This window comes from Tupaia chinensis, unplaced genomic scaffold, assembly GCF_000334495.1.
Source record: "Tupaia chinensis unplaced genomic scaffold, TupChi_1.0 Scaffold143902_1, whole genome shotgun sequence".
In the NCBI taxonomy this organism is placed as follows: Eukaryota; Metazoa; Chordata; class Mammalia; order Scandentia; family Tupaiidae; genus Tupaia; species Tupaia belangeri.
Window position 1 is genome coordinate 263 of NW_006203753.1, and position 14,724 is coordinate 14,986.

Here is a 14,724-nt window from a genome sequence, read left to right on the forward strand (position 1 = left end):
AAGGATGGGAAAAAAAATCTAGGATTTTGATGTTCAAATTATAGATAACCAGCCCTGTGTGCCTATTGGGCATGTGACATGTGCAGAGAATGCTGTGATGCTCTCTAAGTGTAAAATACACATTAGACTTTGGAGTGCTAACCACTATATAAATGATTATATATAAATTACATACAGGAATAATAGGTTGATGAATACAATTATTATTACACTACTAGTGATATGCATGTATGAACATGAAATTGTATATATATAGCCTATCTTATATAACTAATATCAATGTGTTTGATATAAATATTGATTATAATGTTTTAAATTTTAAATAAATATGTTAACATTTAGTATACTAATTAAAATTACATGTGACTGACATTGAATTTCCATTGGAAAACTTTGCTCCAGGGTGTTCTAATCAACATGCAAAGATCGAATAAAGAACAAGAAGTAAAGATTGCCATCCTTATTCTTTCACTGAAGAGAATATCCCAAACACTCTCGTCATTGCCCCCAGGACCTCCTTATTCCTCAGGCTGTAGATAATGGGATTGAGCATGGGGGTGAGGATGGTGTAAAACACTGCCACAATCTTATCTTCTGCAGGTGAGCGGAGATGCCTGGGCCTAAGGTAGGTGTAGACAAAAGGTGCATAGTAAAAGGTCACTACAGTTAAATGTGCTGAACAGGTGGTGAAGGCCTTCGTCCTTCCTTCCTTTGAGCTCATATGGTAGACAGCAAAAAGCACTCGGCCATAGGAAGTAGTGATGCCAAAGAAAGGAAGGAGGAGCAATAGGATTGCACTCAAAAACATCATGTACTCATAGACCCAATTGTCCGTACAAGAAAGAGCTAGCATGGCTGAGACATCGCAGAAGAAATGATTAATAGCTCTAGACCGGCAGTACGGAATATGCAGGATGTAGACAGTGTGCGCCAAGGAGTTGATGGAACCCAGTATCCAAGACCCTATAATCATCTTTACACATGTCCATTTACTCATGCGGAAGGGATAATGGAGGGGATGGCAGATGGCCACATACCGGTCATAGGCCATGGAGGCCAGAAGTAAGCCTTCAGAACCTGCCATTGTCAGGAAGAAGAAGCTTTGCATGCCACATCCCAGAAAGGAGATGGCTTTCTGTCCAGAGAGGAAGTTGAATGCCATCTTGGGGACAGTAGTGGAGATATACATCAGGTCCATGAGGGAGAGCTGGCTGAGCAGAAAGTACATCGGTGTGTGAAGACGAGGATCCACACGTATGAGGTGAATCATTGCTGAGTTACCCACAGAGGCCAGGAAAAATGCGAGGACAATGAGAAGTAGGAAAAGTACACCAGTTCGAGTTGGTGGAAACAACCCCAACAGAATGAAGTCATTTGAACTCTGATTCCATTTCTCCATGAAAACTTAAGGTTTTGACTTCCTTGAAAGAAAAATAAAAATTAAAAACAATGCCCAAGACATGAAATGAACCAAATAGGAAAAGGAAAAGGAGGTGACTTTACTGCTTGTTTCAAATAAATTGGTTTTCATTCAATTTAAAGTAAACTTTTTTGAGCCAATTTCAATAGTTTAAGTGAATGCTACATTTCCAATTGTTTCTTAGCATCTCAGTAAATGCTAAACATGTGTTATTATATTATTTCACATGTAAAGATTATGCATATTTAAGGGGATAGTGCAGTTTTCAGAATATGGGTGCATCGTGTAAGATCAAATCAGAATAAGAAGCAGACCCGCTGTCTCGAACATTTATCATTACCGTCCTACGTTCAAAGTTCTCTCTCTAGCTAATTTTAAACCAACATTGAATTGTCACCAACTGTGGGTCTTCTGTTGTGTTTTAGTACTGTAGAACTCACTCCATAGGCAGCAAAGATGAGAAAACTAAAACATCCTTTCCTGGGTAACTCCTGGCTGACGCACTCATGAGTGATTGACCAATCACAGGAAATGAACAAGACAAGAACCCCTATAATCCCAGGGTTCCAATTTGACACAGCATATTTACAATATAAACAGGTGTGTGTGCCTCAGAAGCTCTCTGCATGCTTGAATTTGTGTTTGTTTGTTTGATTTGTTTTGTTCTGCTTTTTGGAGAGGTTTTTGCTATAGGCACATGCATTCCCCAGAAAGACAGAGAGAGACAGAGAGATACAGATACAGAAAGCAAGAAATCACTCCCGGGGGGGTGGGGTGGTGGCCATGCCGCAACCCCTTCTCCTCCATTCTTCTCTCGGGATCTTGGGCACACACGCACACGTGCCCAGCATGAGTTTAAACCTCTGGGTCCAGGACTCGAACTACAGTTGACTACATGGGAGACCAGTGACATGGCCATTATGCCAACTGCTGGTCCTATGTGCTTGAATTTGAAATCCTTATTATCTAACCTTCTTCCACATATTTGCTTTCTGATATTCCCTCCCCACCTAGCACTACAGCAACCAGATAAACCCTGATTATTTCCTTGATATTCCTGCGTCTGCTGTTTTTTCTAAAAACCTACTCACCATCTGAAACACCATCCTTGAACTTCAAAGGTATTGTGTGTCTTATAGGATCTACCCTTGCCCAGTTGGGTGGCATGGTGGTTAAGGCAGCTGATTCCCACTTGGCCGACTACAAGTTTTAAGTCCCAGACCCAGAAACTAGGAAAAAACAATGAACACGTGTTTATGAATACTCAAAATCCCAGAATGAGAATGGAGGAAAAGGGATTGTGGCCTGGCCACAATATTGCAGGTTGATTTCTCACTTCTCTCTCTCTCTTTCTCTCTCTGTTTCTCTCTGTGTCTGGCAAGTTCATATGCCCTATAGCAAAAACAAAATCCAAAAATCCACCTGAATTATAAAATGTGCTTGAATATTCTCTTTTCTGTACTGCTGTTCCCGTCTTCCAAAGCCCTACAGAGCTCAATGTTGAATGCATAGATTTTCATATAGAAATTTATTTTCAATAAACATTGTAAAGTAACTTAGATTTGGCAAATATCTGTTTAAACATTTTCAATCTGTTTTTAATAGTTGCCTGAGATAAATACTATAGCAATGGGAATGTAACAGGTGCATGGAGATTACACATACACATAAGCATACACATATATATGTATTGTTATTACACGGATGTGTGTGTGTATTAGCTACCAAAAATCAAATATTACATCAAGTAACTTTGGTAAGCATGAGTGAAATTGTGGAAAATAGTATGACATGGAAATGTAGAAATGCTATGTTCTATCTAATTGACAATTGTCTAATTTTTATAACTTTCGAATAGACAACAATGAAAAGTTCATCGTATACAATATACTGTACATGGCTGCTAGATAGGGTAACAGACTCGTTTACTGCCCTGATATAGTCATTCACTAACAGTCCTGTTTTACGGCATTGCTGTCAGGTAGTGACATGCTTTGTTTATTAAAGCACAGACATTCTACCTAGAATTAAAAAGTTTGAAAGAAAGCACAAAATTTACAGTACCTAGTGTATGTAAATACAAACAGCACTGGGTTTTGAATTTATTTTACAAAAGTTACAAGTCATGACACATCCAAAAATTTTACAGATGGCCCAAGACCGATAAGCAATTCGTCTCTCACTCTCAGTCCCCCCAGCCCCAATCCCTTCCCAGGACAGCAGTGAGGAGAGAAGTGTGTGTGCTCTGCCCACTGCACATCCTCATGAGTGTCCATCTCTAATCCATCCTATAACCTGACCACAAGGGTCTCAGCTCACATGAATCACGTGCCTCAATCAAGGTCACACCACCTGAGGATACTACATTGCAGATTTCTCCCAGGTTCACAGTTCCTCCTTTACATTGGAAGCTCACTCTTGCCTTTTCCAATTTGGTATGGAATGGCCTATTCTCTGTGTGGTGAAAAGCTTCTGTATGGCAGGAAAACCACATGTCCAAATATCCCCCTGGACCAAAGGTATCCTAGGTCAGTTCAGTGCAATAACATCACTGCGACTCACCTTGGCTGGCGACCTTGATCTTGTGTCTGGGAAGGACGTAGCTCTTTGGGGACACCAGTGCTTGATCACCGTCCAGTGAAGTATCTAAAACATCTAAGCACCTACCTGTGCTCACATGCTCTGCCAGCCTGTGCTAAGAGGTCATGTCACCATCCAGTAGGCCTTGATTCTCTTCAAAATGCTCTTTCTGATGTGACAATATCTTTATCTGCCAAAATTCATGAGAAGAAAATCCTGAGGAGTGTTTGGAGCACTGGTCCCTCACTTCTCCCAATACTGACTCTGCTTATTTTCAGATCAGAAAACACCTCACCCTCTGTTGTGACTATTGACCTGTATGTTATCTATTGCTGTGTTAAAACATCTTTCTTTATTATTACCTTGGTCCACTGCAAACAGAGTAAGATATTTCATACTATATCCCTCATGTACAAGTATTGGAAGACAGAAGTTAAATTGCTGTATTTTATAATCAGAACCTACATCATCAAGTCTTAGATATTCCTGTTTCTCTGCTAATTGATCCCCAACGTCTAACTCTATGGGGGCCAACACATTGGTCATTTCACTTAACTTTACTGATTTGGAGATCAACTCAGTTTGAAATTTGGTGCAAACCAACTAACTCAGTCAACTCTGTTGAATTCACCTGGTACCTAGAATTAGACTAAAGACAGATGCACTTCATTATTTCAGAACACAGATTGAGAGCATCAGAGATATTAGATAATGTTTATTGAAATTCTTTAATTTTTAATATTAGACAACTAAGGATTTAAATAGGTGTATGACTCACTTATGAGGGTGAGCAAATTTCACCGCTTATGAGTTTCTAGATGGAATTACTGATGATTTTCTACCTGAAATAATACTATAACAAAACATTTTCTTCTTTTTGTGAAGCACAAAACAGAACAGATTAATTTATCTCCTTTTTTAACATTTCAATAGTGTACATGTTTATAAAACTCATTATGGCTTTTCAAAGTATTCATTAGTACAAGAATCAAATCAAGGACATTACCATTACCATATACATATTTTTTCTATAGAGAACTTTACATCCTTTTATCTGGTAAATTGTCCCTCCCCCCATCCACCCTCTATCACCCTTTACCCTTTCTTTCAGTATTTGGCATCTACACTTATCATCACTACAGCTCATACTTTTGATCTTTCAGTTTCTGCCATAGATTACAGATTTTCAGTACTTATTGAGTGGGGATATACAGTGTGTGTCTTTCAGAGTCTGGCCCACTTTGTGAAATATTAATTCCTCTACATTCTTCCACTTGATTCAAATGACAGGGTCTCATTATTTCTTATGCCTGAATAGTATTCCATAATACATATGTGGCACAGTTTTTCAATCTAATCAAGAGTTCATGAAGACTTAGGTTGATTACACATATTAGCAATTGTGAAAAATGCTGCAATAAACATGGATGTGTAAGTGTCTTTCTTACTGAGTGTTTTCCTATCCTTGGGTAAATATCCAGGAGTGGGATAAACTGGTCATATGGTAGTTTTATTTGATTTTTTGAGGAACCTCCATATTGCTTTCCACAGAGGTTGTACTAACTTACATTCCCACCAACAGTGTAGAAGGGTTCCCTTTTCTCCACACCAGCAATTGTCATTCTTTTTTTTTTTTTTAATCCAGGGCCATTCTAACTGGAGTTAAATGTTATCTCATTGTGATTTTCATTTTCATTTCCCTTATGATTTTAGACACTGAATATTTTTTTCATACACCTTTTAACCATTCTATGTCTTCCTCAGAAAATTGTATCATTGCTGATTTTTTTCATTGGCTTATTCATTTCTTAATGGGTGAGCTGCATAAGTTCCATATATATTCTGGTTATCAATCCCTTGTCAAACATAATTTTCAAGTATTTTCTCCTCTTCTGAGATTTTTTCTTCACTCTAACTGTTGTTTCCTAAGCTTTTTAGTTTAATATCATCTCTTTTGTCTATTTGAGGAATTATTTTAGGGGTCTTGCTTAAGAAATCTTTGGTTATTCCAGTGTCTTCAAGAGTTTCTCCTAATGGGAACCAGCAGTTAGCATAATGGCTATGTCGCTGGACTCCCACATAGTCGACCGCGGTTCACATCCCGGATCCGGTGGCTTAAAACTCACACCGGGCGCATGTGCATGCGTGCCCAAGATCCCGAGGGGAGAATGGAGGAGAAGGGATTGCGGTGTGACCATCCCCCCTGGGGAATGATTTCTCACTTTCTGTCTCTATGTCCCTGTCTGTCTGGCGAGCGAGCGACGTTCCCCAGAGGTAAAAAAAAAAAAAGAGTTTCTCCTAAGAAACTTTCCAATTAAATCTTTGATCCATTTTGCGTTGACTCAAAATTGTTGTCTATGGTGACATATAGGGTTCCTGCATCATTATTTTGCAAGTGGATATCCAGTTCTTCCAGCACCATTTGCTGAAAAGACTTTTTTTTTCCCCACTGCATTGTCTTGTACTCTTTGTCAAAGATAAATTGGCTTTATGATTTAGGGATGATTTCTGTATTCTATATTCTGTTCCATTGGTCTATGCATTGATATCTTTGTGCTCATACCATACTGATTTGATTTTACCATTTTGAGTATTTTGAACCATCCTTACATCCTTGGGATAAAGCCTACCTGGTTGTGGTGCACAATCTTCTTAATGTGCTGTTGGATTTGGTTTGCTAGTATCTTATGGAAGATTTTTGCATAAGTATTCATCAGTGATAGTCCATAGGTTTTTCGTTATTGTTGTTATGTCCTTGTCTGCTTTGGGTATTAAGATGATAGAGTCTTCATAGACTTAGTTTGGTAGGGTTCTTTCCTATTGGGTCTTTAGAAAGACTTTGAGGAAGGGCCAGCAGGTGGCATGGTGATTAAGGCACTGAACTCCCACATGGCTGACCACAGTTTGGGTCTTGGACCCAGTGGCTTGAAAATCACACCAGGCAGGTGTGTATTTGTGCCCAAAAGGGGGATAATGGAGGGGAAGGGACTGTGGCACACACTCCCCGCCCCGGGTTGATTTCTCACTGTCTCTCTCTATCTCACTCTGGTGAGTGCACATGCCCTATGTATGTATGGGTGGGGGGTTGTTGAGAAGAATTTGGGTTAGCTCTTTTTTAAAATTTTGGTAAAATTCAGAAATGAAGCCATTGAGACTTGAAATTTTCTTTGATGGAAAATTATTTATTACTGATTCAATTGCATTAGTTGTTATTGGTCTATTCAAGTTTTCTGTTTCTTCCTGATTCAGTCTCAGTAACTTGTACATGTCCAGAAATTTGTCCAACTCATCTGAGTTTTCTATTTTATTGACATATGCTTGTCCACAGTATTCTCTCATTATTTTTTGTAGTTCTGATATATTGGTTGTAATATTATCAGCTTCATTACTGATTTTTATCTATCTGGTTCTTTTCTCTGTTTTTCTTGATTCATCTAGCTAATTATTTGTCAGTTTTGTTTATTTTCTCAAAAAACAGACTTTTATTTTTGTGTGTAGTCCTTTTATTCTCTATTTTATTCTTTTCAGCTCTAATCTCTACTGTTTCTTTTCTTCTGGTATTGTTGTTGTTGTTACTTTTGCACATCCTTGAGATGTGATGTTGTGGTTTTTCTTGCCACCTTTCTATTTTATTCTTGTGAGCACTAATGGCTATGAACTTCCCTCTTATGACTGCTTTCACTGTGTCCCAAAGGTTATAGAGAGTGGTGTGCTCATTATCATTGGTTCCAATGAATTGTTTGATTTCAATTTTATTTTATTCAGTAGTTTCAAAGTCAATCAAGGGTAGGTTGCTTAGTTTCCATTTTTTTGTGTGTATTTTCAAGGATATTTTTCTGTGGTTGATTTTAAGTTTAATTCCATTGTGGTTGAGAAAGATGCTGGATATAGTTTATATAATTTAAATTTGTAGAGGCTTGTTTTGTGCCCTATCATGTGGTCAGTCCTTGAAAAATATACCATGTAGATATAGAAAAAAGTATGTTTTGCAGTTGCTGAATGAAATATTCTCTATGTATCTGTCAGATTCATTTGGTTTATGGTATCAATTAGCTCCAGTGTCTCTTTATTTATTTTTTGTCTAGATGACTTGTCAGCTGGTGACAATCTCCAACAATTATCATGTACAGTCTATCTCTCCCTTTAGATCTAGTAGTTGTTCTTTTTTTTACATATTTGGGTGCCTGCTGTTGTGTGTGTAGATATTTATAATTATTTTATTTTATTGGTGAATTAATCCTTTTAGAACTATATAATGTCCATTTTCATCTGTTTTTACCATTTTTATCTTAATGTGTTTTTCTCCTGACATTAGTTTCATGACCCTGGTCTTTCATATTTTTCCGTTTGTATGAAACAACTTTCCGCAACCCTTCACTTTCAATGTCTATATTTCTTTGACAACGAGGTGTGTTTCTTATAAGCAATATATAGAGAGTTCCTGGGTTTTTTTTTTTGTTTGTTTATTTAAATGTATGGAAGCTGTATCTTTTTGTTGAATAATTTAATTCATTAACATTCAGTGTTATTATCAATATGTGTAGATTTATTCCTTTCTTTTGTTACTCTTGTTTTCTAATTGTTTTGTATTCTTTATTTTCCCTACTTATCCCCCTTTAGATTCCTGATGTAGTGTTACCTTAAATATTTCCTAAAGATCTGGTCTAGTTTTGGTGAATTCCTTCAGCCATTGTTCATCTGGGAATAATTTTATTCCTCTTTCCCATTTGAAGGATAATCTTGCTGGGTATAATTCTCCTATCTGAAATTGGGGGAACCAGCAGTTAGCGTAATGGCTATGTCGCTGGACTCTCACGTAGTCGACCACGGTTTGCATCCCGGACCCGGTGACTTAAAACTCACGCCGGGTGTGTGTGCATGCATGCCCAAGATCCCAAGAGGAGAATGGAGGAGAAGGAATTGTGGCGTGACCATCCCCCCTGGGGGGTGATTTTTCACTTTCTGTCTCTATGTCTCTCTCTGTCTGTCTTGCGAGCGCACGTGCCCTATAGCGAAAACCTCTCCAAAAAAAAAAAAAATTGGTTTTCTTTCAGAGTTTTAAATGTATCTTTCTATTCTTTCCTTGCCTGCATTGTTTCCATTGAGAAATATGATCTTAATTTAATGAAATAGCTTTTTTTAAGTAACTTGGCATTTCTCTCTTTCCATTTTTAGAATTTTTTGTTTTACCACTTACGTATATTTAGAAGTTGAGCAACACGTGAAGATAGTTTTGCTCTACATCAGTGTTTGGATTATAAGCAGTTTTACACTGTTAGTGTACAGACGTTGTAAAATGAAACTAACTTTCAGAGATAGTCATGTAAGTTTTCAGCGTAAAAGTGAACTTGTGCATAGAATATCAGAAAGTTCTTTGGCAGAAAGACTCCACTCATGGAGCTGATTTCATACCTAAAGATCTTTGTTGTAGCTGAAATTTCAATTTTGACTTTTAGAATGCATTACACTTTCAATGGAAACTAAGCTTGAAAACATCCTTGTAGAAAGTACACTTAGGAACGAACTAACACAAACTTCTTTTTACCACTTACTTATCTTTAGAAGTTGAACAATATGTGAAGACAGATATGCTCTACATCAGTGTTTGGTTTATAAGCAATTTTACACAGTTAGTGTATGGAAATTTTAAAATGAAGCTAACTTTTGGTGATAATCATGAAGGTTTTCAGTGTAAAAGCAAACTTGTGCATGCAAAATAAGAAAATTCTTAGGCAGAAAAACTCCACTCATGGAGTTGCATTTTATACTTAGAGGTCTTTCTTGTAGCTGGAAGGTGAGTTTTGACCCTTAGAATGCATTGTATTTTCAATGAAAACAAAGCTTGAAAACATTCTCGTACAAAGTGCACTTAGTAACATTTTTAGAATATTATCTTTGTCTTTTAATTCTACCAATTTGGCTATGATGTGTCTTAAGGAGGATCATCTTTTGTTAAATTTATTTGATGTTCTTTGTATTTCCTGGAATTGGATGTCCATATGCCTCTCTGATTTGGGACAGTTTTTACTTAGTATTTCATTAAAGAGATTTTTTATACCTTTATCTGTCTCTTCACCTTTTGAAATACCCATTATGAAGACATTTATCTATTTAATGTTGTCTAGGATTTTCCCTATGTTGTCATCATTTTTATGGTCATTTTTTCATTCTTTGTGGTCACTTGTTCTAAAACAGTGGTTTCATCTTCAAGGTCAGAGCTTCTTCCTTCTTTGTGGTCTAATATGTGTTAATAATTTGAAGGAAGTTTTGATACCCTGCACTGTACTCTATCTCCAAAAGTACTGTTTGATTATTTCTTAGGATGTCTATTTCCTTATGAATTTGTCCTTCAGGTCAGGAAAGTCTTTCTTTTCTCTTGGAATTTATTATGTTTTCTCTCGCATCTCATTGAGTTTTATTACTATGACTATTATTCTTTTTCTAACAACTCTGTGATTTTTTTAATGTGTGCTTTATCCATTTTTGGTAAGGAGTTATTATGTCCCTTTGGAGACGAGAAATTTCCTGTTTTGTTTTTTTTTTTTTTTGATATTTGGGAGGACTAGTTTATGAATTTTAGACATGTGGCAATGTAATCATTTCTTTCTATCTTTGGAGTATGTTTCTGTAGCTTTGTGTTTGTATGTTTTGCTATGGTATATGTTAGTTCTGTGTCAGCTTCCCTCTTCTACTGTGGGTGAGAATGTTGTTTCCACAATGATCGTTTTAGGTTCAGATTTTCAGAGGAAGCATTTCTCTCCTTCTTCTCTTATGGGAGACAAGGTGAGCAGAAAATTCTTCCAGAGCCTCACTGTCTTCAAGTGTTTGATCCATGTATACCTAAACCTCTCTACTTTCAATGTGGCTTGGAGCTGAGCTTGGCAGGTAGAATGTAAAATAGTAGCCCAAGTTATGAGCTACAGTATCAGCACAGGCTGGACAGCACCCCTTACTTCTCACTCTGGGATTGCAGGACCTGGGCCGTAGTAGTGTAGGCCAAAGAAGCCCTTCCTACTTTACTACAGGATAGGTGGAGAGCTAGTGGTGATCAACTCTGCATTTCTCTTCTTTAAATTCTGGGGAGTAGGTAAGTTATGAACACAAACCAATTTTTTATTGCTTTGATAGTCTTTTATTGATTTGTTCTATATCTCCCCATTTGTTAGTGTGGTACCCCTTCCCCTTTACTTGGTGAAACATCAGCCCATTTAGAACTCACTCTCAGGACTAGACTTTGGAGAAGGCATTAGAAAGTTCAAGAGCAGTGAGAGGGGCAGGTAAGTATATTGGACAAGCAAAGCAGCAGGTTTAATCTTACAAAAAGAGGACTTCGCCTTTTTTTTTTTTTTTTTTTAGTTTTTGCTGTAGAGCACATGTGCTCACCAGAAAGAGAGAGACAAGGTGAGAGAGACAGCGAAAGTTAGAAATTGTCATAGGATGGGAGAGTGCTGAGCTATATTGTATAAAATCCTTGGTTCTTTGGGTCCAGATCACTAAAATTAGAGACCTGTTCCTACATGCAAAATAAAGCCACAACCACAATAAAACTAGATAGAAAAGAGAATTTAATAGGAAAGAAAGATTTTAGAAAAGAAGTACAAAAAGTCTTTGCATACTTTGCCTCAGTGTTTGTCTAGGTTGGCATTTCTGGCATAACTCTCACACCTCTAAGATCACTCAGTGTCCTCCTCTAGATGCAGTTCTTGATGACAGCTCATGGGTCATCTTGGCCCTCTGATTCCAGAGAGCTCACTGGGTACAAAGAGGTGAAGAAGCTGGGACCTCCCTTCTGTTTATTGTTTGTTTGTTTGTTTTTCTAGCTAAGGTCTAGAATTTATTTGGGCTATCCTCACTAACCCTTCTTCTCTTAGTATCAATGATGGAATCCTGCCCTCTGCACCTTAGACCTATAGCAGAAGACTGGCTTTGACTGTGGCAGAAGGTCAGGTAGTGCTACAGGCAGACTAAGTGCCAGTAGCTGCAGTTTCATTTCTAGATGAGGTTAGGTAGTATGTTGTAAATTCATAGCTATTTCTTGTTGCTTGTCACTTTGTTGGAATTTGTCTTTTTATTGGTTACTGAACCCTGTTGCTTCCACTCTGAGAGTGTATTGGGTAAATTTCTTCATTCTTAAACTAAGAGACATTTTTCTCCCTCTGGCTTTACTGTGTATCTGAGCCACAAGTGATGCTGGGAGGTACCAGTGTGTCAATTCTGGAGGCACACCATCTCCTGGTCCTCTCCCCTGTTGACACAGGAAGAATATTTGCTGGGACTTTCAGTTCAATCAAACAGGTGTGCATAAGGACTGGTCCAACACATGGTTTTTTTTTTTCACCTTGCAATGATCAGAGGATTCCAAACCATGTAAGTGAGTGATTCGTGACTCAAGGATGACTTTTGTTTTTCCCACATGTACGTGACATCTCCAGAAAGAGGGATCAGAGAAAGCTCTTCCCATGGGGAATAGTCATGCTGCAGTCCCTTCTCCACCATCTTTCCTTCCTTTTGGGATGTCCAACATGCTTCTCAAGTTGCCTGTTCTGGAACTCAAACCACATGGTCAGCCATGTGGATTCAGCTACCTTAACCACCAGACCATATAGCCAGCCCTCAAGTATGATACCCAAGAAATGATATTGAAAAACATTAGACTCTGACCTGACACACTATATCAGTCTTTGGTCACTTTTGCAAAATTGATCATCCAAAAATGGAGCTTTCTGTCAAAGAGCAGCCCTTCCTGGGGACACCAGTTACACTTATGGATGACATCTAATGAGCTGCATCTTGTAAATGCCTACAAAAATGGAGCCACAAAACTCAATTTGATGAAATGAAAATCTTTTGAAATTCCTAATTCGATATATTTGCATACAAAATTAGAGGAGCTGGTTATAGAACCTGGAAAATTGAATGGGGAAATTACTTTCAATGATATTAGGAGCCTTCAAAACAGGTACAGAAATAAATGACTTTCTTTAGGAAGTAAATAAAAAGTTTTCTGAAACCATTTCACAATTAAATAAAACTTCATGTGTCAAGACCTCTTCTATTCCTTCTCCAACAGCCTCCCCATCACCCTCTCTGGTGCTTTTCTGTCCTCTCCTGTTTGAGGTCTCATGCACTGCACTATCTTCCCTCTGCACCTTCAACTCTGCCTCCACCTCCACCAGAAGAAACATAACCGACTCCAGGGCCATCATCAAAGCCTATTTCTTTGGTTGCCCCCTTTAAGAGAAAGGTTACAACAAGGATAGGAAAACCAGCCTTAGTATACAGTCCAGCCACTGAAACCGAACAAAAAAATGTTGCAAAGGATTTCCAGACCCACCTGAGAACCCCACAGGTTTTGCTAGGAATTCAAATGAAATATGCCAACCTCTGAGCCTGAATATTCTAACATAAGTTGTTTCATGTTCTGGTATCAAAAAAAAGGGGGCGGGGAAGCCTCAGAATGGATTAAAAAAAAAGGGTAAATTGGAACAATCATACAGAGCAGTCCCGAGACCCCAGGCAGTGGACCTGTGCTGGCCTGTTGCCTGTCAGATCAGTGACAGCATGGGATTTTCATGGGAGCATGAACCTTACTGTGTGATTGTTTCATTGTATATTGCAACAGGGTAGTGGTGGGAATGGGGTGCACAGTGGTGCATTTGAATAATTCTGGGAGCCCCCTTTGCCCCCACCTGAGGAAGGATTGTCTATGAGTAAGACAGTTCCTGGTGCTAGGAAGGTTGGGGACCACTACTGTAGAGGTTATAATAGGTCACTGCTGTAGAGGCTATCATAAACCGCTACCGTAGTGGCTCTCGTAGACCGCTGCCATGGAGGCTCTAACAGATCGCTGCCGTATAGTCTCTCATAGACCGCTGCCGTAGAGGCTCTAATAAATCACTGCCGTAGAGGCCCTCGTAGACCACTGCCGCAGAGGCTCTAACAGATCACTGCCATAGAGGCTCTCATAGACCACTGCCGTAGAGGCGCTCATGGATCACTGCTGTAGAGGCTCTCATAGACCACTGCCGTAGAGGATGTAAGACGAGCACTGAGGAGGGCTGAGAGTGAGTTCTCTTAGCAAGAGGCCTTCATGACACTGTGTCATAAATATTTCCAAAGAAAATAAATTGGAATAAAATCAAACAATGTAAAGAGACGGTGAAGAAAAAGCCTTGGCTTATTTCGAAGGGTTTGGAACAACTTTTAAACAGTATTCTGGTATGACAAAGCCAAGCCTCTAAATCAGAACGACACCCCCTCTACCCCCCTTAGTGGACTAGATAAAAACCTAGTTACTTAAGTTAAAACAAAACAAAACAAAATCTTCAAATTAACTGGGTGACTAACCAGGGCACGAGCTCCCTGCTCCAGCAATTGACTAGCCAATGAAATGTTTTTAGAAAATGCAAGGAGCCCCAAATGACCAAAGGACAGTCTGCTTTTATTGCATAAGGCAAGGACACTTTTAAAAAGGATAACAAATTTTACCAAAAATCAAAGCTATTCCTCAGCTTGGATTGCTACCTGTGATCCATGTTTGCCCTTATAAATGGAGTTTATCCTCACAAATTCGTGCTCTAAATTTCTTGCCAAGAATGTAATATAAGTAAATAAGTGATTTTACAGGTATATATACCTATGTGTTTGTGTGTGTGTGTGTGTGTGTGTGTGTGTGCGTGTGTAATTGCAAAAGTTGAAATAACAGTAGAAAGTGCACCTGCTCA

At 38.5% G+C, this 14,724-nt stretch overlaps 1 protein-coding gene across 1 annotated transcript; it reads right to left on the minus strand.

Annotated features, from left to right (window-relative positions):
- Positions 1-460: 460 nt before the first annotated feature.
- On the minus strand, positions 461-1,399 carry LOC102502077 (olfactory receptor 2L13). The gene has a single exon (XM_006165335.1). It carries the CDS (start codon positions 1,397-1,399, stop codon positions 461-463), a length of 939 nt encoding a protein of 312 aa, XP_006165397.1.
- Between the last annotated feature and the right edge of the window lie 13,325 nt (positions 1,400-14,724).